Source organism: Anabrus simplex, chromosome 2 (genome assembly GCF_040414725.1).
Source record: "Anabrus simplex isolate iqAnaSimp1 chromosome 2, ASM4041472v1, whole genome shotgun sequence".
NCBI classification, from domain to species: domain Eukaryota; kingdom Metazoa; phylum Arthropoda; class Insecta; order Orthoptera; family Tettigoniidae; genus Anabrus; species Anabrus simplex.
Window position 1 is genome coordinate 179,001,172 of NC_090266.1, and position 27,283 is coordinate 179,028,454.

A 27,283-nucleotide genomic window follows, 5' to 3' on the forward strand; every position below is an offset into this window, starting at 1 on the left:
AGAAATTGAGGAGAAATGTTAATGATTACCTAGAATTATACATAATCTCGACATTGACTCAGAAATTACAGAATTCTGTGAATGAGACTAGAAAATATTTGATCAGTGCAGATGCTGTAAATAATTTATTTAATGTATATAGGTTAACATCTGAAGCTTCAGTAAGCTCATTTAGGAGAGCTTTACAACTCGGTGGAACACCCATTAGCCTATCCTTGTTATTCATCACATAGAAGAATTAATGCGAGGTATATATATTACAGTTTATGCTAATTATTCCAAATCTGCAAGGAAAAAGATCACTTGTATGTTATATTTCTCCATGCATATTGAAGTGAGTGGATTTCAATTCCAAGGATTTTGAAAGTTTACCAACATCAAGAAAGACAACTTTTGTTAATTTGTGAATTATTTTTGAGATGCATGTTCTATAATAAATTTCAATTTTCTATGTATTTTGTGTCATTCTTCTTCAAGATCCCACCACATTCCTCGTGTTCACTGACTGGGTACTGGGTAGTTTTAATTTAATTAGTTCCATGACCAAATAAAATAGGATAATTAAAAGGTACAGTGAATAAATGACAATTATACAACTCACCCGCATCATTAATCCACACATACTGAATATCATACCCAAGATATTCATGAAGTCTGGAGTCAGGTCTTCACCCGGGCCGGCTTGGCTGGTAGGGGTTGGAACTTTGAACCTACAAACATAAGACAAGACAAAATTTAGAACAAAATGTTCACGTTATTACAGTACTAAAACTGGTTCATGGTTTTTTATTTTTTATAATCACCCCATCAACGCAGTAATTAAAATTGAGAGGACTTTTCCTATTTGTCCAATTACACTAATTTTTGCCAGTAGTCTCCCATGATCCACCCTATCAAATGCTTTAGACAAGTCAATAGCACTACAGTCCATTTGACCTCCTGAATCCAAGATGTCTGCTATATCTTGCTGGAATCCTACAAGTAGAGCTCCAGTGGAATAACCTTTCCTAAAACCGAACTGCCTTCTATCGAACTAGTTATTAATTTCGCAAACATTTCTAATATAATCAGAAAGAATGCTTTCCCAAAGCTTACATACAACGCTCATTTACAGGACAAGAAGTACGGGATTGGAATAAGAAATCAAGGAAAATGTTTGATAAATTTCCAATTTCTTTGAAAACACTGGGGGGAGGAGACCCAGCTTAACAAAGGGAAAAAATAGGCTAATATTCACTCGATTGTTAAATATGCTACAATTGTTGTTGACAATTGCTGCACATATCCCAGTATTGGCATGCTTCCTGGCAACCAGAAGGAACTTCAATAATGTCAGAATTTTAAAAATTTTAATAATTTAAAATAAAATGTTCAAAATCTCCCGCCTTTTTAACAATACATGACTGTTTCCCTTATAGTTTTCAAGTTTATAAGAATTTTCACACTTTTCCTTTTTTTAAAGTGTGTATCAAACTTCCAGCTAAAAAATGAACCTCAATCATTAACATAGACTGTGATTTGGATTTTTTGTCGGGTTTTTATTCCGAGCACCAAACAATATTAATATTTTAGTAAATAAATAGGTTATATAAAATCTAATTTAAATCCTATTGATCTGAATGAGGTACAGATTGTAGTACAACCCTATGGGAGGAAATTCCGAAAAAGTCATAATCATCCGTGAAACAGTAAGAGTTATGAACGAAACCGTGATATATTGTTTAAAAAAGCGGGAAATTTTGAACATTTTATTTTAAAATGTTATAATTAGAATTTTGGCATTATTGAAGTTGCTTCTGATTGCTCTGAAGCATGCCAATCCTGGGATATGTGCAGCATTTGTCAACAACGTTTGTAGCATATATAACAATCGAATGAATATTGGCCTATTTTCCCCGTGTTAAGCTAAGGCTCTCCCCCTTAAGAAAAGACTAGGTAAACTGTTGATTGGGAATCTGCCACCTGGGCAACAGTCCTAAATCCAGATCACTGATGAATGATTTGATTAGTTTTTATGCAGACTAATAATTTTTTAATATACCAAAACATGTTTTCAACAATTCACTTCATAACCTAACCTTACGAATGCTACTTTTTCAGATCAATAACAAACCACATTTATCCTTAAATATGAAGTTTCATTATTATCTTTTTTTTTTTTTTTTTTTTTTTACAAGTTGCTTTACTTTGCACCAACACAAATAGGTCTTATGGCAACAATGGGACAGGAAAGGGCTAGGAGTGGGAGTGGGAAGGAAGCGGCCATGGGTTTAATTAAGGAACAGCCCCAGCATTTGCCCGGTGTGGAAATAGGAAACCTCGGAAAACAATCTTCAGGGCTGCCGACAGTGGGGTTCGCACCCACTACCTCCCGAATACCGGATACTGGCCGCACTTCAGCAACTGCAGCTATCGAGCTTGGTATATTATTACTCTGTAGGGTTAACTTACATCATTACAGGTGCAAAAAGAAAGGCTGTTCTCAGGGTGCCAAGGACCCTAAAACAGCATGTGTGTGTTCATGTATGGAGGAGGGAGGGGGAGAGGGTGTTTGAGGTGGAAACTTATTTTTGTTGGCCAAGCAAAACAAACACCACCTAATTGACAAGCCTTTCTATTACAATAGCTTATCCAGCCCCACCCATTTACACATAACATCAAGACTCGCCGAGTGGAAAGGTTGTGGCTGAGGTTACTTTGCCATTTTGGCCAGAAAGACCGGTTCAAGCAGTAACTATTTGTTTTTTAGCTATACAAGTAGCGAGTGTGTCTGTCCATATCAAACAACACACCAATATTGCTACTAGCCATGAGGGTTGACTCTGATCATACGAGACAATGGTTAAGACTTTACATTTATTTCATTCTTTCAAGGTAGAAAGCAGAAAAAGTGGAAGTGGGCAAATGCTAACTGCAAATAAACAGACCACACACAGACCGGACAGCCCATGAATGCCCCTGAACGAGTGAAAGATGAAGACTTCCACTACCAATAACCTTGGCGCTAAGTGGGATAGAGTGGTTAGCACTATGCCTGGCACTCGTTTTTGGTGTAGGCAGTGTGTGCTTCATGGCCATGCATCCATCCAGGAGTGGAAATCTTGTTTTTAAATTGTTAAACTTCCTGATAGGGAATCAAACCCACAGTCTTCCAGATGAAAAGAGCGCTCCTTTACTGTCTCGACTAGGCAGCCCCTTTAATTCACTGGAACGAGTTTAATTATTTAATACTAAGACATAAAAATGAATATAATATTGTGCCAATAATTATGCAATCAACAAGAAATTCAGTTATTACCACAGTGTGTCTCAAAAATACCACTAAATTTAACTTCAACTTCCTCATTTTTCTTTCACAATTTTCAAATCCTCCATGTAGACACAGACATCAAACTTCCCAAACACAGTCACATTCCTCTTGCTATGTAACAAATAACCCACCCTGAGTTTCAAATGGGGTATTACTTTTATTTCACCTTGGAGATAATTACCACTACATCAAACAACCATATAGAGAGGGCAGCTCCATGTTCTGGGGAAAACAATGGCTGCAACTTTAGCCTGCTTTCAGTCTTACATGAACTACAGATCTATGTCATTCTGAATAACATGACATTTCTCTTTTCCAGACCATTGCCTTTGCAGCTACTCGAACTGATGCTGGCCGTTTCATTAACATATCCATAGATGGCCATTCAACATGGTTGGCTATCAGCTTTAATCACACATGCTGGTCTTCATTGTAGAGCTAAATCTCAGTCCTCACAAAGAAATAATACACACACACATTCAAGAGGACTATTTAATCCAGACAAGTAATTACACTGAAATGAACCATCCCACTTCTAACAAATTACAGCTCTGTCTGTTTTTATTCCTTATTCCAATCAATCAATATTGATCTGCATTTAGGGCAGTCGCCCAGGTGGCAGATTCCCTATCTGTTGCTTTCCTAGCCTTTTCCTAAATGATTTCAAAGAAATTGGAAATTTATTGAACGTCTCCCTTGGTAAGTTATTCCAATCCCTAACTCCCCTTCCTATAAATGAATATTTGCCCCAGTTTGTCCTCTTGAATTCCAACTTTATCTTCATATTGTGATCTTTCCTACTTTTATAAACGCCACTCGAACTTATTCGTCTACTGTCATTCCACGCCATCTCTCCGCTGACAGCTCGGAACATACCACTTACATGTTATAATTACATGTTATAAATCTCATATTATGTTCCGTATTGAAATGTACTTAAAATCAAATAATAATATTAGATTAAAAATTCCACCTGTTCAATAGATAAGTGTTTTTTATTTAAATTTAAGAATATAGTTCTTAAGATATTACATACAGGGACATGTTTCACCCATGTTGAGGGCATCATCAGCCTAAAAATCTCAAACCTAAAAGAAAGACAGATCAGGATCCTGATTGTTTTTATACTTAAGTAAGAGGTACAATTTGTATAGATTTTTGCAAATGTCTTGTTTTTTTTAAATGTGGTAACAAGTGGTTAGTTAGAAGTTTAAAAATAATACGTAAAATTGCTGCGCTGAATTAAAATTTGGTAAAATATGGTGCCTTATTCTGGAGATGGCATAAGTAACTTATAATAGCTTAATAAATTAGGAATAAAAAACATTCTTAGTGGTAGTAAGTTGTTCAAGTGCTTAGGAGCGAAGACAGGTTAGCTGGTAGATAAAATTGCTGCGCTGAAATAAAATTTGGTAAAATATGGTGCCTTATTCTGGAGATGGCAAAAGTAGCTTATAATAGCTTAATAAATTAGGGATAAAAGTCACTCTTAGTGGTAGTAAGCTTAGGAGCGATGACAGGTATTCGTCGGAAAACGTAGCTATATTTATAATAAAATTAGCTGGTAGATGTGGTTGTAGCTTCTTGCATTAAAAGTCAAAAGGAAACTATATGAGGTTGTGTAGAGCTTGAGGTGTTATGTCTGAAATAAGAGGAGAATGAAATGTTAAGGAATAATATTAAAGGAGGAGAGAAAAAAGAAAAAGATATGTGTGAAAATTACTTACCCCTTTGACAGTTGTGATGTTAATTTTGTGATGTGAGTTGAAGAAAATATGTAGTGTGTGAATTTCATTTATCTTTTAACTGTTGTAATGTTAAATAGTTGCCATGGTAGCATTTCAACTTCTATTTTATCTTGTTAACTATTGTAATGCTAATTAGTTGCCATGGTAGCATTTGAATGAGAAATATTTGTGCTTCTAGTGTTATACCGATGCGAGATTGGTGGGGGAGGGTGCGGAAGTGGGGGTGGGTTGGGAGTAGCGTCGAGTTTAAGTGCCATTGGATGTGGTTGACCCGTGGGGGCGGAAGGGGAGGGAACTGTGCCTCCTAAAGTGGTATGGGTCATGGAAGAAGATAATTTTAGATTGTTTATTAAGTTATTATGTTTAAAGTTTATAGATTGCAACAATTTTGGTAAAATTTCGTATAATGGGTATTTAACTTCAATAATATCGTTAAGGTTTGAATTTTTGTTGCAATATTGGTCTAAAAATATATAGATGTTTTCTAATTCGTTCATTAATTTTCCTTTACCTACTTTTTTAATGATAGTGAGGTCTTGATCTATAGTAGTGAAATGATGACCTGCTTCTTCCATATGAGAGCTCATAGCTGAAAATTTGTTGTGTTTGGAGGCACTTAGTCGAGCAGCTTTTCTTCTTTCTCTCAATTCTTCCCAACCCAAACTTTGCAACATTTTTGTAACGCTACTCTTTTGTCGGAAATCACCCAGGACAAATCGAGCTGCTTTTCTTTGGATTTTTTCCAGTTCTTGAATCAGGTAATCCTGGTGAGGGTCCCATACACTGGAACCATACTCTAGTTGGGGTCTTACCAGAGACTTATATGCCCTCTCCTTTATATCCTTACTACAACCCCTAAATACCCTCATAACCATGTGCAGAGATCTGTACCCTTTATTTACAATCCCATTTATGTGATTACCCCAATGAAGATCTTTCCTTATATTAACACCTAAATACTTACAATGATCCCCAAAAGGAACTTTCACCCGCTCAACGCAGTAATTAAAACTGAGAGGACGTTTCCTATTTGTGAAACTCACAACCTGACTTTTAACCCCGTTTATCAACATACTATTGCCTGCTGTCCATCTCACAACATTTTCGAGGTCACGTTGCAGTTGCTCACAGTCTTTTAACTTATTTATCACTCTATAGAGAATAACATCATCCGCAAAAAGCCTTCCCTCCGATTCCACTCCTTTACTCATATCATTTATATATATAAGAAAACACAAAGGTCCAATAATACTGCCTTGAGGAATTCCCCTCTTAATTATTACAGGGTCAGATAAATCTTCACCTACTCTAATTCTCTGAGATCTATTTTCTAGAAATATAGCAACCCATTCAGTCACTCTTTTGTCTAGTCCAATTGCACTCATCTTTGCCAGTAGTCTCCCATGATCCACCCTATCAAATGCTTTACACAGGTCTATCGCGATACAGTCCATTTGACCTCCAGAATCCAAGATATCTGCTATATCTTGCTGAAATCCTACAAGTTGAGCTACAGTGGAATAACCTTTCCTAAAACCGAATTGCCTTCTATCGAACCAGTTATTAATTTCACAAACATGTCTAATATAATCAGAAAGAATGCCTTCCCAAAGCTTACATACAAAGCATGTCAAACTTACTGGCCTGTAATTTTCAGCTTTATGTCTATCACCCTTTCCTTTATACACAGGGGCTACAATAGCAACTCTCCATTCATCTGGTATAGCTCCTCCGACCAAACAATAATCAAATAAGTACTTCAGATATGGTACTATATCCCAACCCATTCTCTTTAGTATATCTCCAGAAATCTGATCAATTCCAGCCGCTTTTCTAGTTTTCAACTTTTGTATCTTATTGAAAATGTTTTTTTTATCATATGTAAATAATATTACTTCTTTGGCCTTAGTCTCCTCCTCTATCTTGACATTATCCTTGTAACCAACAATCTTTACATACTGCTGACTGAATACTTCTGCCTTTTGAAGATCCACAAACACACTCCCCTTGTTCATTAATTATTCCTGGAATGTCCTTCTTGGAACCTGTTTCTGCCTTAAAATACCTATGCATACCCTTCCATTTTTCACTAAAATTTGTATGACTGCCAATTATGCTTGCCACCATGTTATCCTTAGCTGCCTTCTTTGCTAGATTCAATTTTCTAGTAAGTTCCTTCAATTTCTCCTTACTTCCACAGCCATTTCTAACTCTATTTATTTCCAGTCTGCATGTCCTTCTAAGTCTCTTTATTTCTCTATTATAATAAGGTGGGTCTTTACCATTCCTTACCACCCTTAAAGGTACTTTTTTTTTTTTTTGCTAGTTGCTTAACATCGCACCGACACAGATAGGTCTTATGGCGATGATGGGACAGGGAAGGGCTAGGAGTGGGAAGGAAGCGGCCGTGGCCTTAATTAAGGTACAGCCCCAGCATTTTCCTGGTGTGAAAATGGGAAACCACGGAAAACCATTTTCAGGGCTGCCGACAGTGGGGTTCGAACCTACTATCTCCCGAATACTGGCCGCACTTAAGCGACTGCAGCTATCGAGCTCGGTCTTAAAGGTACAAACTTGTTTTTGCACTCCTCAACAATTTCTTTATACCCATCCCAGAGTCTGTTTACATTTTTATTTACCGTTTTCCACCGATCATAGTTACTATTTAGAAACTGCCTCATGCCTGCTTTATCAGCCATATGGTACTGGCTAATAGTCCTACTTTTAAGACCTTCCTTTCTATCACATTTATTTTTAACTACCACAAAAACAGCTTCATGATCACTAATACACTAAAATTTACAGCATTAGAACTATAGGAATACAACATATATCCCAGTGTTAAGCAATACACAATGCAGTAGTAAGAGAACTATTTTAAAGTCAAATGGCCTTTGATTCCAATAAAAACTAGGCCTACAGCCAACAAGAAGAAACGTCATTCAGTAGCATGGTAGGAATTAGCATCGCATAAAACTCTCCGTAAGATTATTATTTTTTAAGTCAGGGTCCTCTGCGAACCATGTGACCTTGCCGCGGTGGGGAGGCTTGCGTGACCCAATGATGCAGATAGCCGAGCCGCAGGTGCAACCATATCGGATGGGTATCTGTTGAGAGACCAGACTAACGAATGGTTCATCGAAAGGGGGGTAGCAGCCTTTCGGTTGTTGCAAGGGCGGCAGTCTAGATGATTGACTGATACGGCCTTGTAATAATACTCAACATGGCTTAGCTGTGTTGATACTGCTACACGGCTGAAAGCAACGGGAAACTACAGCCGTAACCACCTCCCGAGGACATGCAGCTCTCTCTGTATGAAAGATGTACTGATGATGGCTTCCTCCCGGGTAAAATATTCCGGAGGTAAACTAGTCCCCCATTCGGATCTCCGGGTGGGGACTACACGAGAGGGGGCGATCATCAGGAAGATGGATACTGACATTCTGCGAGTCGGAGCGTGGAATGTTAGGAGTTTGAATCGTAGTGGTAGGTTAGAGAATCTGAAAAGGGAGATGGATAGGCTAAAGTTAGATGTAGTTGGTATAAGTGAAGTACGTTGGCAGGAAGAACAGGATTTTTGGTCAGGCGACTACCGAATTATCAACACGAAATCAAACAGGGGTAATGCAGGAGTTGGTTTAATAATGAATAAGAAAATAGGGCAGCGGATAAGGTACTACGACCAGCATAGTGAAAGAATTATTGTTGCCAAGATAGACACCAAACCAATGCCCACCACAATAGTGCAGGTCTATATGCCTACTAGTTCAGCGGATGATGAAGAAATTGAAAGAATATATGAGGAGATAGAAGATTTAATACAATATGTCAAAGGTGACGAGAATCTAATTGTGATGGGAGACTGGAACGCAGTGGTAGGCCAAGGAAGAGAAGGTAGCACAGTAGGAGAATTTGGATTGGGACAAAGGAACGAAAGAGGAAGTCGGCTGGTTGAATTCTGCACTGACCATAATTTAGTCCTCGCCAATACTTGGTTCAAACACCACAAACGACGGCTGTATACGTGGACGAGACCTGGAGACACTGGAAGGTATCAAATAGACTTCATTATGATTAGGCAGAGATTCAGAAACCAGGTGTTGGATTGCAAAACTTTCCCAGGAGCAGACGTGGACTCTGACCACAACTTGTTGGTCATGAAATGCCATCTGAAGTTGAAGAAATTGAAGAAAGGAAAGAATGCAAAAAGATGGGATCTAGACAAGTTGAAAGAAAAGAGTGTGATGGATCGTTTCAAGGAACATGTTGCACAAGGACTAAATGAAAAGGCCGAAAGAAACACAGTAGAGGAAGAGTGGAGAGTCATGAAAAATGAAGTCAGTAGGGCTGCTGAAGAAATGTTAGGAAGGAAGAAAAGATCAACTAAGAATCAGTGGATAACTCAGGAGATACTAGACCTGATTGATGAACGACGGAAATACAAGAATGCTAGAAATGAAGAGGGCAGAAAAGAATACAGGCGATTAAAGAATCAAGTGGATAGAAAGTGCAAGGTAGCTAAGGAAGAATGGCTGAAGGAGAAGTGCAAGGATGTCGAAGGCTGTATGGTCCTGGGAAAGGTAGATGCGGCATACAGGAAAATCAAGGAAACCCTTGGAGAAAGGAAATCTAGGTGCATGAATATTAAGAGCTCAGATGGAAAGCCACTTCTAGGGAAAGAAGACAAAGCAGAAAGATGGCAGGAGCATATCCAACAGTTGTATCAAGGTAACGATGTAGATAATTTCGTTCTGGAACATGAAGAGGCTGTTGATGCTGATGAAATGGGAGACCCAATTTTGAGGTCAGAGTTTCACAGAGCTGTGAGTGACCTAAATAGGAACAAGGCACCTGGAATTGATGATATTCCCTCTGAATTACTGACTGCCTTAGGAGAAACCAGCATGGTAAGGTTATTTCATTTAGTGTGCAAGATGTATGAGACAGGAGAAGTCCCATCCGATTTTCGGCAGAATGTTGTTATACCTATTCCCAAGAAAGCCGGTGCTGACAGGTGTGAAAACTACCGCACTATTAGTTTAGTATCTCATGCCTGCAAAATTTTAACACGTATTATTTACAGAAGAATGGAAAAACAAGTTGAAGCTGAGTTGGGGGAAGATCAATTTGGCTTCAGAAGAAATGTAGGAACACGTGAAGCAATCCTGACTTTACGTCTGATCTTAGAGGATTGAATCAAGAAGGACAAGCCCACGTACATGGCATTCGTAGATCTAGAAAAGGCATTCGATAATGTTGATTGGACCAGGCTATTTATGATTCTGAAGATGATAGGGATCAGATACCGAGAACGAAGAATTATCTACAACCTGTATAAAAATCAGTCTGCAGTGATAAGAATCGAGGGCTTTGAAAAATCAGCAGCAATCCAGAAAGGAGTGAGGCAAGGCTGCAGTTTGTCCCCTCTCCTTTTCAATGTTTACATAGAACAGGCAGTAAAGGAAATCAAAGAGAAATTTGGAAAGGGAATCACAGTCCAAGGAGAGGAAATCAAAACCTTGAGATTTGCCGATGATATTGTTATTTTATCTGAGACTGCAGAAGATCTCGAGAAGTTGCTGAATGGTATGGATGAAGTCTTAGGTAAGGAGTACAAGATGAAAATAAATAAGTCCAAAACAAAAGTAATGAAGTGCAGTCGAACGAAGGCAGGTGATATAGGAAATATTAGATTAGGAAACAAAGTCTTAAAGGAAGTAGATGAATATTGTTACTTGGGTAGTAAAATAACCAACGATGGCAGAAGTAAGGAGGACATAAAATGCAGACTAGCACAAGCAAGGAAGAGCTTTCTTAAGAAAAGAAATTTGCTCACTTCAAACATTGATATCGGAATTAGAAAGATGTTTTTGAAGACTTTTGTGTGGAGCGTGGCATTGCATGGAAGTGAAACATGGACGATAACTAGCTCAGAAAGAAAGAGAATAGAAGCTTTTGAAATGTGGTGTTATAGAAGAATGCTGAAGGTGAGATGGATAGATCGAATCACGAATGAAGAGATACTGAATCGAATTGGTGAGAGGAGATCGATTTGGCTAAATTTGACGAGAAGAAGAGATAGAATGATAGGACACATCTTAAGACACGCAGGACTTGTTCAGTTGGTTTTTGAAGGAAGTGTAGGTGGCAAGAACGGTAGGGGTAGACCAAGGTATGAATATGACAAACAGATTAGAGCAGATGTAGGATGCAATAGTTACGTAGAAATGAAAAGGTTAGCACAGGATAGGGTGGCATGGAGAGCTGCATCAAACCAGTCTATGGACTGATGACTCAAACAACAAGTCAGGGTCAAAAACGAGGATAGGATAGTGCTAATGGTTGATTTCAATGCGAGAGTTGGAAATAGAGCTGAAGGATACGAAAGGGCGATTGGTAAATGTGGGGAAGATGGGAATGGGAAGTGTTTGCTGGGCTTCTGTGCTAGTATGGGTTTAGCAGTTAGGAATACATTCTTCAAGCATAAGGCTATTCACCGCTACACATGGGAGGCTAGGGGCACCAGATCCATAATAGACTACATCTTAACAGACTTTGAAATCAGAAAGTCTGTCAGGAAAGTACGAGTTTTCCAGGGATTTTTCGATGATACAGACCACTATCTGATCTGTAGTGAACTAAGTATCTATAGGCCTAGTGAAATATGTCTGCAAACAAATAAGGGTAGAAAATCTACAGGACGAGGAAATTAGAAGTACATGGATATGATTAGTGAGAAGTTTCAAACAGTAGGCAGTAAGCATGTTCAGGATATAGAAAGAGAATGGGGGGACATACAGGGATGCTGTAGTAGAAATAGCAAGGGAATGCCTAGGAACAACTGTGTGTAAAGATGAGAAAATCGAACATCTTGGTGGAATGATGAAGTGAGAGCAGCTTGTAAATGTAAAAAGAAGACTTATCAGAAATGGTTCCAAACAGGGGCTGATCAGACAGGGAAATGAACGTAGATGAAAGAAACAGAGCGAAACAAATAGTTGTTGAATCCAAAAAGAAGTCATGGGAAGATTTTGGTAATAATCTGGAAAGGCTAGGTCAAGCAGCAGAGAAACCTTTCTGGACAGTAATAAAAAATCTCAGGAAGAGAGGGAAAACAGAAATTAACAGTGTTTTGGGTAATTCAGGTGAACTCATAACAGATCCCAGCAAATTACTGGAGAGGTGGAGGGAATATTTTGAACATCTTCTCAACGTAAAAGGAAATCTTCCTGGTGGTGTTGCAAACAGCCAGGCTCATGGTGAGGAGGAAAATTATGTTGGTGAAATTACGCTTAAGGAAGTGGAAAGAATGGTAAATAAACTCCACTGTCATAAAGCAGCAGGAATAGATGAAATTAGACCTGAAATGGTGAAGTATAGTGGGATGACAGGGATGAAATGGCTTCATAGAGTAGTAAGATTAGCATGGAGTGTTGGTAAGGTACCTTCAGATTGGACACCTATCTATAAGCAAGGGAACAGGTGATGATGATTGATTGATGTTTGTTGTTTAAAGGGGCCTAACATCGAGGTCATCGGCCCCTACTGGTACGAAACGAGAAAACACATTAAAAGTCCAAAATCCTCCACTGACGAGAATTCAAAGCGTGAGAATGAAGAATGAATGGATGGATATGAAGTGAAAACGATCAGTGGATCCGACCCACATTGCCTAACATGCACAGAAGCTGGCACAAAACAATAGTAGTACGGACCAAGGGACTGCTTCTAAAGCATGATGCTGAATCGATTAGAATATGCTCGTTGTCGAAACGGGTCCAAAATCCAGGTCATCAGCCCTCATAATGGTATTTATCGCTAAAAAGTAGAACCATGGTATTAGCCAGGTTGCGGTACTAATCAAGAGTAGTGTAGACTCGCGGTATTCCATACAGTATGGTACGACTCACAGGTAATGAAATTCGCACATGTATTACAGACCTAATGTGTTTCACACATTATGGCGCCCTTGACAGGCAATGCAAACCCTATGGTACGACTCACAGGTAATGAAATTCGCACATGTATTACAGACCTAATGTGTTTCGCACATTGCAGCGCCCTTGACAGGCAACGCAAACCCTATGGTGTTCATCACCTAGGCTACTGTAAGTGTTACTAACCACAGGGACTCTTACTATCCCATGGTGTTCCTCATATAGTGGGTACTAATCACAGGCAAGCCACAACCATGGGTTCCTTCATCCCATGGTGTCGCTCATATAGTGCTACTAATCACAGGTGCTGTAAAAGCTGCCGTGCCCTCGTCTGCTACTAATCACAAACCTATTTGGTACCCAACATAGTGGTACTACGTGCAAGTGATGGCGACCCATGGTGTTCCCCGCGTGGTGGTACTAATCACAAGAAGTTTCATGGTTCTAATATGATCATCCCTTGGTCGCCCCTTTTAGTCACCTCCTAGGACAGGCAGAGGATACTGTGGGTGTATTCTTCGTCTGCATCCCCCACCCACAGGGGGTAGATAAAGAGAAAAAAGAAGAAAAAGGTAGTGATCCGTCATTTCGAAAAATGAAGTAACGGACAAAGAAAGGCAAGGGCCACGAAGGGCGTGAAAACGAAAGACTCCCTAGGCCTCGAATGCTATAATACCGTCGAGGTCGGAAAAGAACAAGAGTTGACCAAGGGAGGTTGGACAGAAGACTAAAGTGAGGAGCCTGGCACAAGTAAGTGGAAGCAATGCCAGGACACAGCTAAGGGCCCCGTGATCGCCAATCCACACTCCCAAGTTGAGAGCCCCTTGGGCCCCTTTAAATTGCCTCTTACGACAGGCAGGGGATACCGTGGGTGTATTCTACATGTGCATTCTCCACCCGCAGTGCGTCAAGGGAACAGGAAGGATTGCAACAACTATCGAGGAATCTCGTTGATTAGTATACCAGGCAAAGTATTCACTGGCATCTTCGAAGGGTGGGTGAGATCAGTGGTTGAGAAGAAGTTGGATGGAAACCAGTGTGGTTTCAGACCACAGAGGGGCTGTCAGGGTCAGATTTTCAGTATGCGTCGGGTAACTGAAAAATGTTACAAAAGGAATAGACAGCTTGTTTATGTTTCGTAGACCTAGAGAAAGCATATGACAGGGTACCGAGGGAAAAGACGTTTGCCATACTGGGGTACTATGGAATCAAAAGGTAGATTATTAAAATCAATCAAAGGCATTTATATTGACAATTGACAATGAGTTCTTGGTTCAGGGTACTTACAGGAGTTAGAAAAGGCTGTAATCTTTCACCTTTGCTGTTCGTAGTTTACATGGATCACCTGCTGAAAGGTATAAAGTGGCAGGGAGGGATTCAGTTAGGTTGAAATATAGTAAGCAGTCTGGCCTATGCTGACGACTTGGTCATAATGGCAAATTGTGCCGAAGGCCTGCAGTCTAATATCCTGGAACCTGAAAATAGGGGCAATGAGTATGGTATGAAAATTAGCCTTTCGAAGACTAAACTGATGTCAGTAGGTAAAAAATTCAACAGAACTGAATGTCAGATTGGTGATACAAAGCTGGTACAGGTAGATAATTTCAAGCATTTGGGTTGTGTGTTCTCCCAAGGTGGTAATGTAATAAGTGAGATTGAATCAAGGTGTAGTAAAGCTAATGCAGTGAGCTCGCAATTGCTATCAACAGTATTCTGTAGGAAGGAAGTCAGCTCTCGGACGAAACTATCCTTATATCGGTCTGTTTTCAGACCAAATTTACTTTACGGGAACGAAAGCTGGGTGGACTCAGGATATCTTGTTCATATGTTAGAAGTAACAGACATGAAAGAATGATTGCTGGTACAAACAGGTGGGAACAACGGCAGGACGGTACTCGGAATGAGGAGATAAAGGCTAAGTTAGGAATGAACTTGATGGATGAAGCTGTACACATAAACCAGCTTTGGTGGTGGGGTCATGTGGGACGAATGGAGGATAGGTTACCTAAGAGAATAATGGACTCCGTTATGGAGGGTAAGAGAAGCAGAGGGAGGCCAAGACAACAATGGTTAGACTCAGTTTCTAATGATTTAAAGATAAGAGGTATAGAACTAAATGAGGCCACAGCAGTAGTTGCAAGTAGAGGATTGTGGTAACATTTAGTAAATTCACAGAGGTTTGCAGACTGAACGCTGAAAGGCATAACGGTCTATAATTATAATGTATGTTTGTACGTATGTATGGGTTTAACGTCGCACCAACACATCGAAGTTTTTTGTCCGACTCGTTTGCTGAACGGTCAGCGTACTGGCCTTCGGTTCCGAGGGTCCCCGGTTCGATTCCCGGCGGGGTCAGGGATTTTAACCTTAATTGGTTAATTCCAATGGCACGGTGGCTGGGTGTATGTGTTGTCATCATCATCTCATCCTCATCACGCCGCGCAGGTCGCCTACGGGGTCAAATAGAAAGACATGCACCTGGCGAGCCGAACCCGTCCTGGAATATCCCGGCACTAAAAGCCATACGACATTTCATCGCCCACTATTTGCCTGGTGTGAAAATGGGGAAACCACGGAAAGACATTTTAGGCCTGCTGGCTGTGGGATTCGAACCCACGTTGTTGAAGCGCTTCTGAAAATACTTTGGCAAATCGATGCCAAATTGCAAATACCCATATCGATACTGGCATCATCTTTGTAACGTTTTCAAAAGAAATTATTTCCGAAAATCACAAGTACACCAAACAGCCTTATGGACTGCATTCCAATATTCCAGCAACAAAACAAACCTGTAAATATTAAAAAATAGTAAACCTGTACAAACTTACATCGCGTAACCCCTTTTAATAATTTGCTGCCTCACCTATGCTCCTTATCGGGCCTTCGAGGATCAGACGAACTTCCACCACTTCCATGCATGTTTACAGAAAAACTACTCAAAATTCCATCCCAGTGCATTTCTTTTTCTTCTTTCTCAACTTGGCCAAGCCGTCTCGAGCTTCCAGGAAGGTCTGGTCACGCTTCCAGGGCGGTCTGGTCACGCTACCACAATGCTTTGCGGTGGCGGCCATATTGGGTCTGAAATATCGGGACCGTTGCCTACGTTATCTTTCTTTCTTTCTTTCTTGATATTTGGTTGGGCTCTGTATGTAACTAACACCCAGTTCCAATACTTTGTAAATGAAACACCGTCGAACACTCAGAAACATTTAGTTATGGTGACTAAGAAATACTTCATCTCACAGTACAAGGATCACTGGTATGGGTGAACATCGACATCTTGTGGGTGTAAGTGTAATAGACATAGGAGTAAGCACGGGGACACAAGGTACTATATCTTCACGCCGAAGTGGCTCATCTTGGCGTCTTCTACTTTGACATACGGAACGAGCCGACAATTGGGAAGTACAAAGGATAGCACACAACAACTAAAGGATCTAGTATTAAGGATGGAATAACACAAATGGAGGGGTAGAATGTATATATCGCGCAAAGTGTAATGAAAGCTTACCAAGGACATGTGATATGACTAACGTCGTGTTACCCTAAACCGTTTCTACCAAAGAGTATCTGACCTACCAAAGAGAATTTACCTACTGAATCTGGATCTTTCTACGTTATAATACAACGCCTGGAAATAGAGCCCGTAAAACGCTATGGAAGAGGCACCGCCGTCTCAATCTCTATATACTGCCTGCTCTGTGCCGCGAGGATTGCGTTTACAGCGGCATTGCAGATGGCAGCACTTACCGCACCCAGAGCACATGTTGGTTAAATGAGAGTTGGTCCGTAACACCAATATAAAATGAAAAATAATCCTTAATATGTTACTAATTGAGAAGATAATGCACATACAGAAACTAACATTTCACATTTGAGCTTGGCTTAAGATATAGAAACGTATAATATATACAATATTACCAGTTACAGTAGATATATTAGGATCATCCCATGCTACATGGTACATACAAAATTTCAGAATTTTCTCGTCACGAATAACGGAGCACCTTTTCAGTCCTTTCCTTACTTTTATTTCCCAGAAGTGGACGCGAAAATAATTCTACCACTATTTCGCTGACCCTTTGTTCATGACCAGATTTCAGGATACGTTTTATAGCACGTAATGCAGTGCGTGCGTTCGTCGTGTCATTACATCCACCACCCAATCTCACTTAACTAAATAGAGCTTCTATTGCTTCTCCAGAAAATCATCTAATGGGAAAATAAAATAACCGATTTTGTAACAGACAAGACACACATTCCACTATAGATTTCACAGTTAGCGAGACAGCATCTGCCGTCTCATCAGTCAGATACTTCATTTTTTCACGTTTTGATTCCAACTGAATTATTTTAACGTACTCAATCAAATCATCATTCAACCATTGTAAGTATTTTATCTGCTGTTGAATAGAAATGCACACAATTTAGATTGTTTTGCCGAAAGGCATTACAGTAATCATTTCTGAACCAAAAGGGATAGGTCGGAGACTTCTAAGCCTTTAACGAGGAAGTAGGCAGCAGGACTAGAGAACTTCTTTGAAAGTCGGATTACAAGAAAACACAACCGTTTATTCGCGAGAGCAGGAGATTTTACAATATCTGTGCTGCATACACCTTGAACATTGACCACGCAAACGAACTTGTCACTGGTTCGGTCGTAGAGGAGCCGTACCTAATCAGCCATTTAATCGGCGATTACTGTTACACTCCTCTCTGTTGGTCTGAGAGTTTTACATTCAACTCTAAGTCTTTCCTCCACTAATTGGGAAATCCCGACAAACACTATCAACATTTTCCATTTAGGCTACCTGTCCAGAGTACTTTGTGACGGAGCTGACACTAGACCAGTCCTCCTTCCATATTCGTAACCGTTTGGGATACTATTCCCCACGCCACATGGTACCGCGTGAGTGGTCTGACTGCCCGGAGTTTGTCTTGCGAAAATTATGGATTTGATTTTTAAAAACCGGCCTTTTCCTTTAAATTTGGCTGCTTCCTTTACTTTATTCAGACGATCAATTTCTGGGTTGTCTTCGAATTGTCTCTGTAGTATTTTAACATTATGGTTAGTCATTAGCTGTTATCGCAGCCTCAGAATTCTTGATCGGAGCCCGTAATGTCTGATTCCTCGCTGGAATATTGACTTGGATTGATGCATCGTTGTTCAAATGAATTTCGTACTCGTCATCCAATGCATTTCCTGGGGGTTGAAGAGCTTGTTTCATCATATATTTCTTCCGAAGAAATATTGTCGCTGTCTGGTCTTTCGTGGAGCAATTTTTCTGGTTTGAAGATAATGGGGATAATTTTAAGACCGTCTAGACACGCTCTCTGGCTTCAATATATTTTTCTTTTAGTTTTATCTTTTATTTCCACCTCTAAAGTTCAGGCTACAAACACGAGAATAATCGGATGGAATCCATTCATTACCCTTGGTTGATCCTTACCTTGATATAGCGTTAAGCCAATTTTCCCAAAGTTCTTTACTTGGGGGATAACAGGAATCCTCACACCTGAAGAATTTGGATTTCTTGCTTTGATATACAGAGAGGAACACAACAATTAATTATTTTACAACCAGAGACACACATAAATGCTCGATGAAAACGCACTGGAACACAATAACGTGGGTACGGAGATAAGTTGGGTGCGTTAGCTGGCGCCCCTAGCGGAGGTTCGTGACACTAAGAGCTCACGCTGAGAAGCATGTTAACCGCATGGTATAGAGCAGGCAGTATATAGGATTGAGACGGCGGTGGGAAGAGGTTACACTGAAGTTCAATGCCGGGCCGCTAGGATCGCTTTCTTGCCCCCTGTCGACCAGGCTCGCGCCTTTAAACGTGTTCATTAACTGAGTTGGTTGTGAATGTATTATGTATTTGTCAGATGTTAAGCATTCGCAGTTCCAGTCATGGTTTATTCACGAGAAATTAAAGGTAGCGGAATTTCGTTTCACAAGTTCCCAGTGAATGTTCCTAAGTTTTGATCCGAGTTACGTCATAAGAATCGGGCGATCCCAAAATTTGTCACTGGACGTTTTTAAAACTATGCTACCGTGACCGGCAATCATTTGAGAGGCATCTTCAAACTCAGAAATCATAAATTAGGAAACCAACGAGGAAAATAATTTTCCCAGCAAATTTCACGAAAATGAATGTAACAAGAGCTAAAAATATTGTATTTTCCCCTGAAACAATATCTGGTTTGTAAAGGATGGAGGTGGTTTTGTCCCGAGAGCATAAAATACAGTTTAAAATAAGCCATTTGTTTTATGGAGCATTTTATTAAATTGTTCAATACGCATAATGTATGCAGCACCTCACATGGGACATATTCAGGAACGAGAACAAACGAGCATCTTTCAACCGGGCGAGTTAGTCGTACGGTTAGGGGCGCGCGGCTGTGAGCTTGCATCCGGGAGATAGTGGGTTCGAATCCCACTGTCGGTAGCCCTGAAGATGGTTTTCTGTGGTTTCCCATTTTGACACCAGGCAAATGCTGGGGCTGTACCTTAATTAAGGCCACGGCCGCTTCCTTCCAACTCCTAGGCCTTTCCTATCCCATCGTCGCCATAATACCTTTCTGTGTCGGTGCGATGTAAATTCACTAGAAAAAAAAATGCAACTTTTAGTACCGTACTGAAGATAACTCCTCAGTTGGTTAGTTAATGATTTCCTGTCATGTATTAAGAAACTTAAAATGCATTCAGAGAAAGTAAAGAAGAATCATGTGAGAAATGTGTCGGGCATAGATCTTGACTACCCAGTCCACTGTGGCCTGCGTAAAATACCTCATAAGTATACATTTGCATTATGCATTGATGAGGGACCTAACAGCTATGACATCGAGCTCTTTTTCAGCTACCTAAGACGCCAAGAGGAATACAATGACATTATGGTTCGTATGGCAAAAGAAAAAACAGACTGTAAAGGCTGTTTAGAACATATATGTTCTCCAGCTACTCAAAGTCCAACATTGTGTCTTATTCGTTTTCAAGATCGAGGAGTCCTCAGATACCGAAAATCGTCTGTGGCACTTCTGCAGTGAACGACGGAATTTGTCACTTCCGCTACGCAGTACTTGTCCCGAAGAGAGTTACTAAAAGGTGTACATTTATTTTTTCGAAAGACATGTTCAACAGTGAAATTAAGTGTGGAAAATGTAAAGGCGACAAACCACCTCTTTTTCTACTATGAAAATTTCTGAGACCTCTGTTAGACAACATTGCTTTGAGCCACTCAAGTAGAAGAGAGAAAGTTTTGAAACTTGATAAGAAGCCCCTCAGAAGGAAAGTTTTGAAACTTCAAGGACATATCCAAGCCAATGCAGCACCGCTCTATAAATAAAGTACTGTCAATACTCGCAAAAACATTCAGTTCTTTTTATTTAGGATATACTTTACTTATTGACATATACGGCCATGCGAATACAAGGGGGCAAGTCCGCGATCCTAGCGGTTGAATGGTGAACTAGGAAGCGACCCGTTTCCACGAGTGCATTTCAAGGCCTTGTATTATAGCGTAGGCAACGATCGGGACAGACAAAAGAAGAGAGCGGACATCTTGCCCGAATTCTACGCAACAGATGCAGTGCTACACTGAAGAAAATGGAAATTGCAACACCCAGAAGGAGTGGTGCTACATTGCTGCAATTGAACATGCAGGACGAGTGTTCGGTTGTGCTTCGATGATTACATTTTCGGTCCCTCTGACCGCAAGTTTGGACTACAATCAATACAGGATGAGCCCACCACGAGCTGCAATCCATTGATGAATTCGTCGAGGCATGGAGTCAATAAGGCCCTGGATCGCTTCCTGAGGAATTGTGGCCCATGCTTGCTGCACTGCACGGGTCAGGTGTTCCAGAATTGTGGGTGGCTGAGGACGGTTGGCCAGTTGTCGACCCTTCATGTCCCACACATGCTCAATAGGACTGAGGTCCGGGGTTCTGGAGGGCCATTCTAAGGTTGTGATGTCGTGGAGAGCTTCTCTGGAGATGCGTGCAGTGTGAACCCGGGCATTGTCCTGCTGAAACATCCCATTAGTAATGTTCGCCATCATAGGGACAACCACTGGATTGAGTACCCTATCAACGTACTGTCGAGCAGTCATAGTGCCCTCAACCAGCACTAATTGTGATTTCACATTAAAGCCAAACGCTCCCCAGACCATAATACTTGGTGCTGGCCCTGTGTGCCTCTCGACAATAAGATCTGGGCGGGCCCTCTCCCCGGTACGTCGGTGCACACGATTCCGGCGATCACTGCGGGCAAGACAGAAGCGCGATTCATCACTAAAGACGACCCTATGCCAATCGTCGATCCACGTCGATCTTTCTCGACACCAGGCCAGCCTTACACATCGCTGTTGTGGGGTCAATGGAACACCTTCTGCAGGGACATGGGATCGTAAGCCAGCTGCACGCAAGCGATTACAAACTGTTTGTTATATAACGTGCGGTGCCACAGCTGCTCGAATTTGCGCTGCTGTTGCATGGGGTTCCATCCGGGCCACCCGAATGATGCGGCGATCCTCTCTCACAGTTGTCTGTCGCGCTGCGCCTGTGATAGGTCTACGAGTGTGGGTACCTTCATTTGACCACTGCTGCCACACACGTTGTACCGTAGATGCCTGTCGGCCAACACGTTCAGCGACAGTCCTTAGCGATAATCCAGCTTTACACAGCCCAATAATCCGAGCCTTCTCATACGGCAACAGTTGTTGATAGCGTGCTCTACTATGTTGTCGAGGCATGTTCGACGGGGAACACTTCACTGCACAGACTGCAAGTCAACTACGCTACACCAGAGTCCGTATACTGGAGTTGATTCCTCCGCGACCAATCACGTGGGGAGACCTTTAGCAACAATCCAATTGGTCTGAAACTTTGATCGTTTACATACCGTTATGACAGCGTTCCATATCTTTAAAATCAACACAAACGACCAATGCCTTCATGGTGTTGCAATTTACATTTTCTTAAGTGTAGATCGGAACTGCACGGGACCAAACAAGAACTTACGAAGCGCCATAAATAGGCTCGGGGTGCACGGTTTCCACCACAAGCTATGCACAGGAAAATATTTCCACGAACCCTCACCAGAGCAAAGAGAGTGTGTATGCAGCCTCTGCGGAAAGGCCAGTAAGCCCTACCATTTCAGCGAGTGCCACAAGCGCACTAAATCACTAATGGAATATAGCAAAGAACAATGAACCTTTACTGTCTGCACGTTTGTGGGATTTTCTTATTATTAACAATGTATGTATGTTTAGTCCTCATCCCGAAGGCTGGTTGGATCCTCACCAGCTCCGCCATCAGCTGTCACAGATGACCTAGGCATCACTGAAGAGGTGTACTAGGGAAATGAGGAGTGAGGTAGTTTCCCGTTGCTTTCCTCACTGAGCCAGAAGTTGCTACTACATATCAGTCTGCCAAGTCCACTGAAATGCATGCACCAACCGACCCTATAAGCAATATTTTCACACCATTTATAGCAGGGACTGGCTGCAGAAGGATTATATAGTGCCTATAGAGGAGAAGTTGCATGGGGAGATATCCGTGAGAAACTTCAGTTGGAAAATAATTATATCGGCAGGACTGACCACAAATATAAAATTAGAAGGAATTTTAGCAGAAGCGATTGGGGTAAATTCAACCAGTGCAGGTTAATGTAAATAAAAAATGTGTGTGAATAAATCAATTCAATCCCCTGGTCTAAGGAGTTCGGACAGCCATACTAGAGGACTGCTGTAGGGTTGAAGTACAGTGGGGAATTCGAGGGCCCTGGGACCGCTACGGTAGCTGTGAAGGCTCTTCAGGAACTCTGAAAAGTGGTGGCAAAAGGGGCTCTGGTTAAGACGCAGCAGGACGTTATGCTACTTAGGTTCCAGAATCGGTAAAAAAAAAGTAAGTAAATAAATGCAATGCAAATTTTAATCTTATACCAGTTGTATAGTATCATTTGAAGTAATTCCACATATTGTATATCAGTTGACTATATTTGTAAGTAGTACAGGAGATATTATAAATAGAATTTTGTAAACAATATAAATTTATTAAGGATGAGCTGTGTGTTTAATAGAAAAAATGTTAGCGTAAATTGTATAATATTGTATTATAAGAAAATTTCCTTCTCTTGTTAATTTAATATTTAGTGCTTGACAATAATGTATTTTAGTGTACCATTTTTGCCACCGAGGTTGACACCTCATTTGCAAATAAAGAGATTTTGATTTGATTTGATTTTGAATGGCATTACTAACATCACTCATACCTCAGTCACTTTCACTTTGTCAAAGCCAAGGATAAAGCTGAGACAGATCAATGAAAGTAACCAAAATTGCTCTAGCCCATATCAGAAGACACAGTGCACTGTAAACACTAGGTCTGCCAGCAAAGGCACAATAATAATAATAATAATAATAATAATAATAATAATAATAATAATAATAATAATAATAATAATAATAATAATAATAATAATAATAATAATAATAATAATAATAATAATAATAATAATAATAATAATACACATCTTTGTTATGTGGGCGCGCGCGATGTAATGATGTAATTATTACTTGTGTTTTGAAGGAAAATGGGATACTGTGCGGCACCAAATTGCCAAAATATGACAACTGACGAAATTAGAGGGTTTTGCTTCCCGTGAGATAAGCTAAGGAGAGCTCAGTGGATACAAAACTGTAGGCGTGACAAATGGCAACCTACAGATAATTCCGTCTTGTGCGAGGTTAGTGAAGTTATACACTGACTGACAGAGCAAATGCAACACCAAGAAGGAGTGGTTCGAAAGGGATGAAAGTTGGGGAAAAAACAGAGACGGCACGGACGAATAATTGATGTTTATTTCAAACCGATATGCAGGTTACACAATGCACACGGCATCGACTCAGTAGGATGTAGGACCACCGCGAGCGGCGATGCACGCAGAAACACGTCGAGGTACAGAGGCAATAAGAGTGCGGATGGTGTCCTGAGGGACGGTTCTCCATTCTCTGTCAACCATTTGCCACAGTTGGTCGTCCGTACGAGGCTGGGGCAGAGTTTGCAAACGGCGTCCAATGAGATCCCACACGTGTTCGATTGGTGAGAGATCCGGAGAGTACGCTGGCCACGGAAGCATCTGTACACCTCGTAGAGCCTGTTGGGAGATGCGAGCAGTGTGTGGGCGGGCATTATCCTGCTGAAACAGAGCATTGGGCAGCCCCTGAAGGTACGGGAGTGCCACCGGCCGCAGCACATGCTGCACGTAGCGGTGGACATTTAACGTGCCTTGAATACGCACTAGAGGTGACGTGGAATCATACGCAATAGCGCCCCAAACCATGATGCCGCGTTGTCTAGCGGTAGGGCGCTCCACAGTTACTGCCGGATTTGACCTTTCTCCACGCCGACGCCACACTCGTCTGGGGTGTCTATCACTGACAGAACAGAAGCGTGACTCATCGGAGAACACGACGTTCCGCCATTCCCTCATCCAAGTCGCTCTAGCCCGGCACCATGCCAGGCGTGCACGTCTATGCTGTGGAGTCAATGGTAGTCTTCTGAGCGGACGTCGGGAGTGCAGGCCTCCTTCAACCAATCGACGGGAAATTGTTCTGGTCGATATTGGAACAGCCAGGGTGTCTTGCACATGCTGAAGAATGGCGGTTAACGTGGCGTACGGGGCTGCCACCGCTTGGCGGCGGATGCGCCGATCCTCGCGTGCTGACGTCACTCGGGCTGCGCCTGGACCCCTCGCACGTGCCACATGTCCCTGCGCCAACCATCTTCGCCACAGGCGCTGCACCGTGGATACATCCCTATGGGTATCGGCTGCGATTTGACGAAGCGACCAACCTGCCCTTCTCAGCCCGATCACCACACCCCTCGTAAAGTCGTCTGTCTGCTGGAAATGCCTCCGTTGACGGCGGCCTGGCATTCTTAGCTATACACGTGTCCTGTGGCACACGACAACACGTTCTACAATGACTGTCGGCTGAGAAATCACGGTACGAAGTGGGCCATTCGCCAACGCCGTGTCCCATTTATCGTTCGCTACGTGCGCAGCACAGCGGCGCATTTCACATCATGAGCATACCTCAGTGACGTCAGTCTACCCTGCAATTGGCATAAAGTTCTGACCACTCCTTCTTGGTGTTGCATTTGCTCTGTCAGTCAGTGTACATTCGTATTATTCCTTAATAATAATATGCCTATATGAACGATGTTTTATATGTATGTATCTTATTATGTATTTTCTTCTAGCATCATTTTGAAGAATCGCAATTTGAGCTAAAGGGGGCAGATGGACGGAAACTACTTAAGTGGAATTCCATCCCAACAATTTTCAACGTACCTAATCCACCCAAGTCTTTGTCATATAATAGGAAACCTCCCAAAGAAAGAGAATTGTCTTTCAAAAGAAGCAAGAAATGTAAGAGGAAATGTGTAGTAGTAGTAGTATTGATGTTTATGAAAGTTTCCTTATCGTGTAAACTACAAACAGTGTCTTTCTAACTCTACATTCAGTTGTGCTCGTAGAAATGTTTCACAGATATTTGAAATGCATGTTCCTATTCATTTAACAATTACAACCATAACAAACAATACGCCTATAACTTCAACCATTACAACAATTGTTAATAGCAGTCTTATACAGTACTGTAAGATTATTATTTACAGCTATATTTATTTCATCTTAAATGCTCTCTAGAGTGCATTATACGGATGGACAAATACTCAATTGATCACAATACTCACTTCAATCGCACTAACCAACTACTGTATTTTAACGTACCGTAGCCTAACATAATGTCCTAAGGTAATCCCTAAAATAACCTAACCTAGGTTAACTCAACTTAATAGTGACTGAATTTCTATTTCTTTTGGAATCGTGTCTTCCAATGGCTTTAATTGTCTTAACTATTGTTATTATTATATGAATGAATAGCTATTATGATATTGTATTTGCTTTCAGAGGAGACTTCAGGAACACAGTTAAACCTAACTGAAGAATCTAGGCCTGACAGTATTGGGGAACCTCATAATGACTCTTCAGATAAAATGGCATTGCTAGAAGCAGAGAACATAAAACTTCAATGTTGAGTAGATATAAAGTAATAAATGCAAATCTTGACCCCTTTTTATTATGCTGGTGCAGAAGACATAATTTTGTTTCAACTTTTATATGAATTTACATTAGTTAGCACATGAAAATGAGGTTTAAATGCATATTTTCCTTTTAGATCAAATAACTCACAGAGCAACAAAATGCCATGGAGAGGAATGTCAACAACTTCCTAAACCCAGACGAGATTCAGTATCTACAGAGAGTCTCTGGAACAAACCCTTACAAACGGTCAAACCAGACAATAATGCATGCTTAGCAAGTTAAGTGTTCAGTTGGTAATAAGGGTTATGAGTTTTTGAGGAGTGTTTCATATCCTTTACCTTCCCTGAGGATACTAAGCAGAAGGATTGAACCTTGAAAGTTTACGCAAGGGAGTCAATATGATATAATTCAATGGTTGGGTATTAAATTGCAGTCTGTTGGTGGTGATGGTAAAATTTGTGTTTTGTCATTTGATGAAATGCAATTAAGCCCACATATTGAATACGATAAAGGTCTGAAAAGGTACGCTGGCTTTGTATGCAGTGAGTTTAGTTCTTCTGACGAGCCTAAAATTCCTAGGTATACCCTTGTTTTCATTGTCAGAGGTTTAACATTACACTGGAAACAAGTTGTAGTCTACCGGTATGTTTTCACAGGAAACTCTACAAATCCTGTCAAGTTGTGGGAATTTGTTAAAAATCTCATAATTAATTTATATTCACATGGTCTACTTGTAAAGTGTGTGTCTAGTGATATGGATTCGAATAACAGTGGTATGTGGGGGGTGGTTGAGGTCCATTCTATTAGGAAACAAATTAACTGCAAAATTTCACATCCGTGTAAGCCAGAGGAAAGCATTTATTTTGTAGCTGATGTCCCCATTTACTGAAAAACATCAGAAACTGTTTGTTAAAAAAAGACACCAACCTGCCTGAAAATATTGTAAGCAACTTAAAACTAAAATCTGGCACAGTGTCGCTTAAATATGTCACTAGTTTGGTTGAACACCAAGGTGGCCCTGTGTTGGTTCCAAACCTTACACTGAAGACTATAGATCCAAGTGCTTTGAAAAAATGAGGGTACCTTTAGCACGGACATTATTTTCCCATAATATTTCTTCTGCTTCTTTATTTTGTATATCTGTAGGATCATACCTGATGATACAGTAGCAACA

At 40.9% G+C, this 27,283-nt stretch overlaps 1 protein-coding gene across 1 annotated transcript in view; it reads right to left on the minus strand.

Annotated features, from left to right (window-relative positions):
- The window catches only part of LOC136863981 (protein Asterix), a 142,727-nt gene extending 126,739 nt beyond the window's left edge, over window positions 1–15,988 (minus strand). The window contains exons 1-2 of the mRNA XM_067140449.2: window positions 15,859–15,988; window positions 602–710 (exon numbers count right to left, since the gene is read on the minus strand). Coding sequence (XP_066996550.2) covers window positions 602–710; window positions 15,859–15,953 — 204 coding nt within the window. The 5' untranslated portion in view covers window positions 15,954–15,988. The remainder of the gene's footprint in view (window positions 1–601; window positions 711–15,858) is intronic.
- Window positions 15,989–27,283: the final 11,295 nt, after the last annotated feature.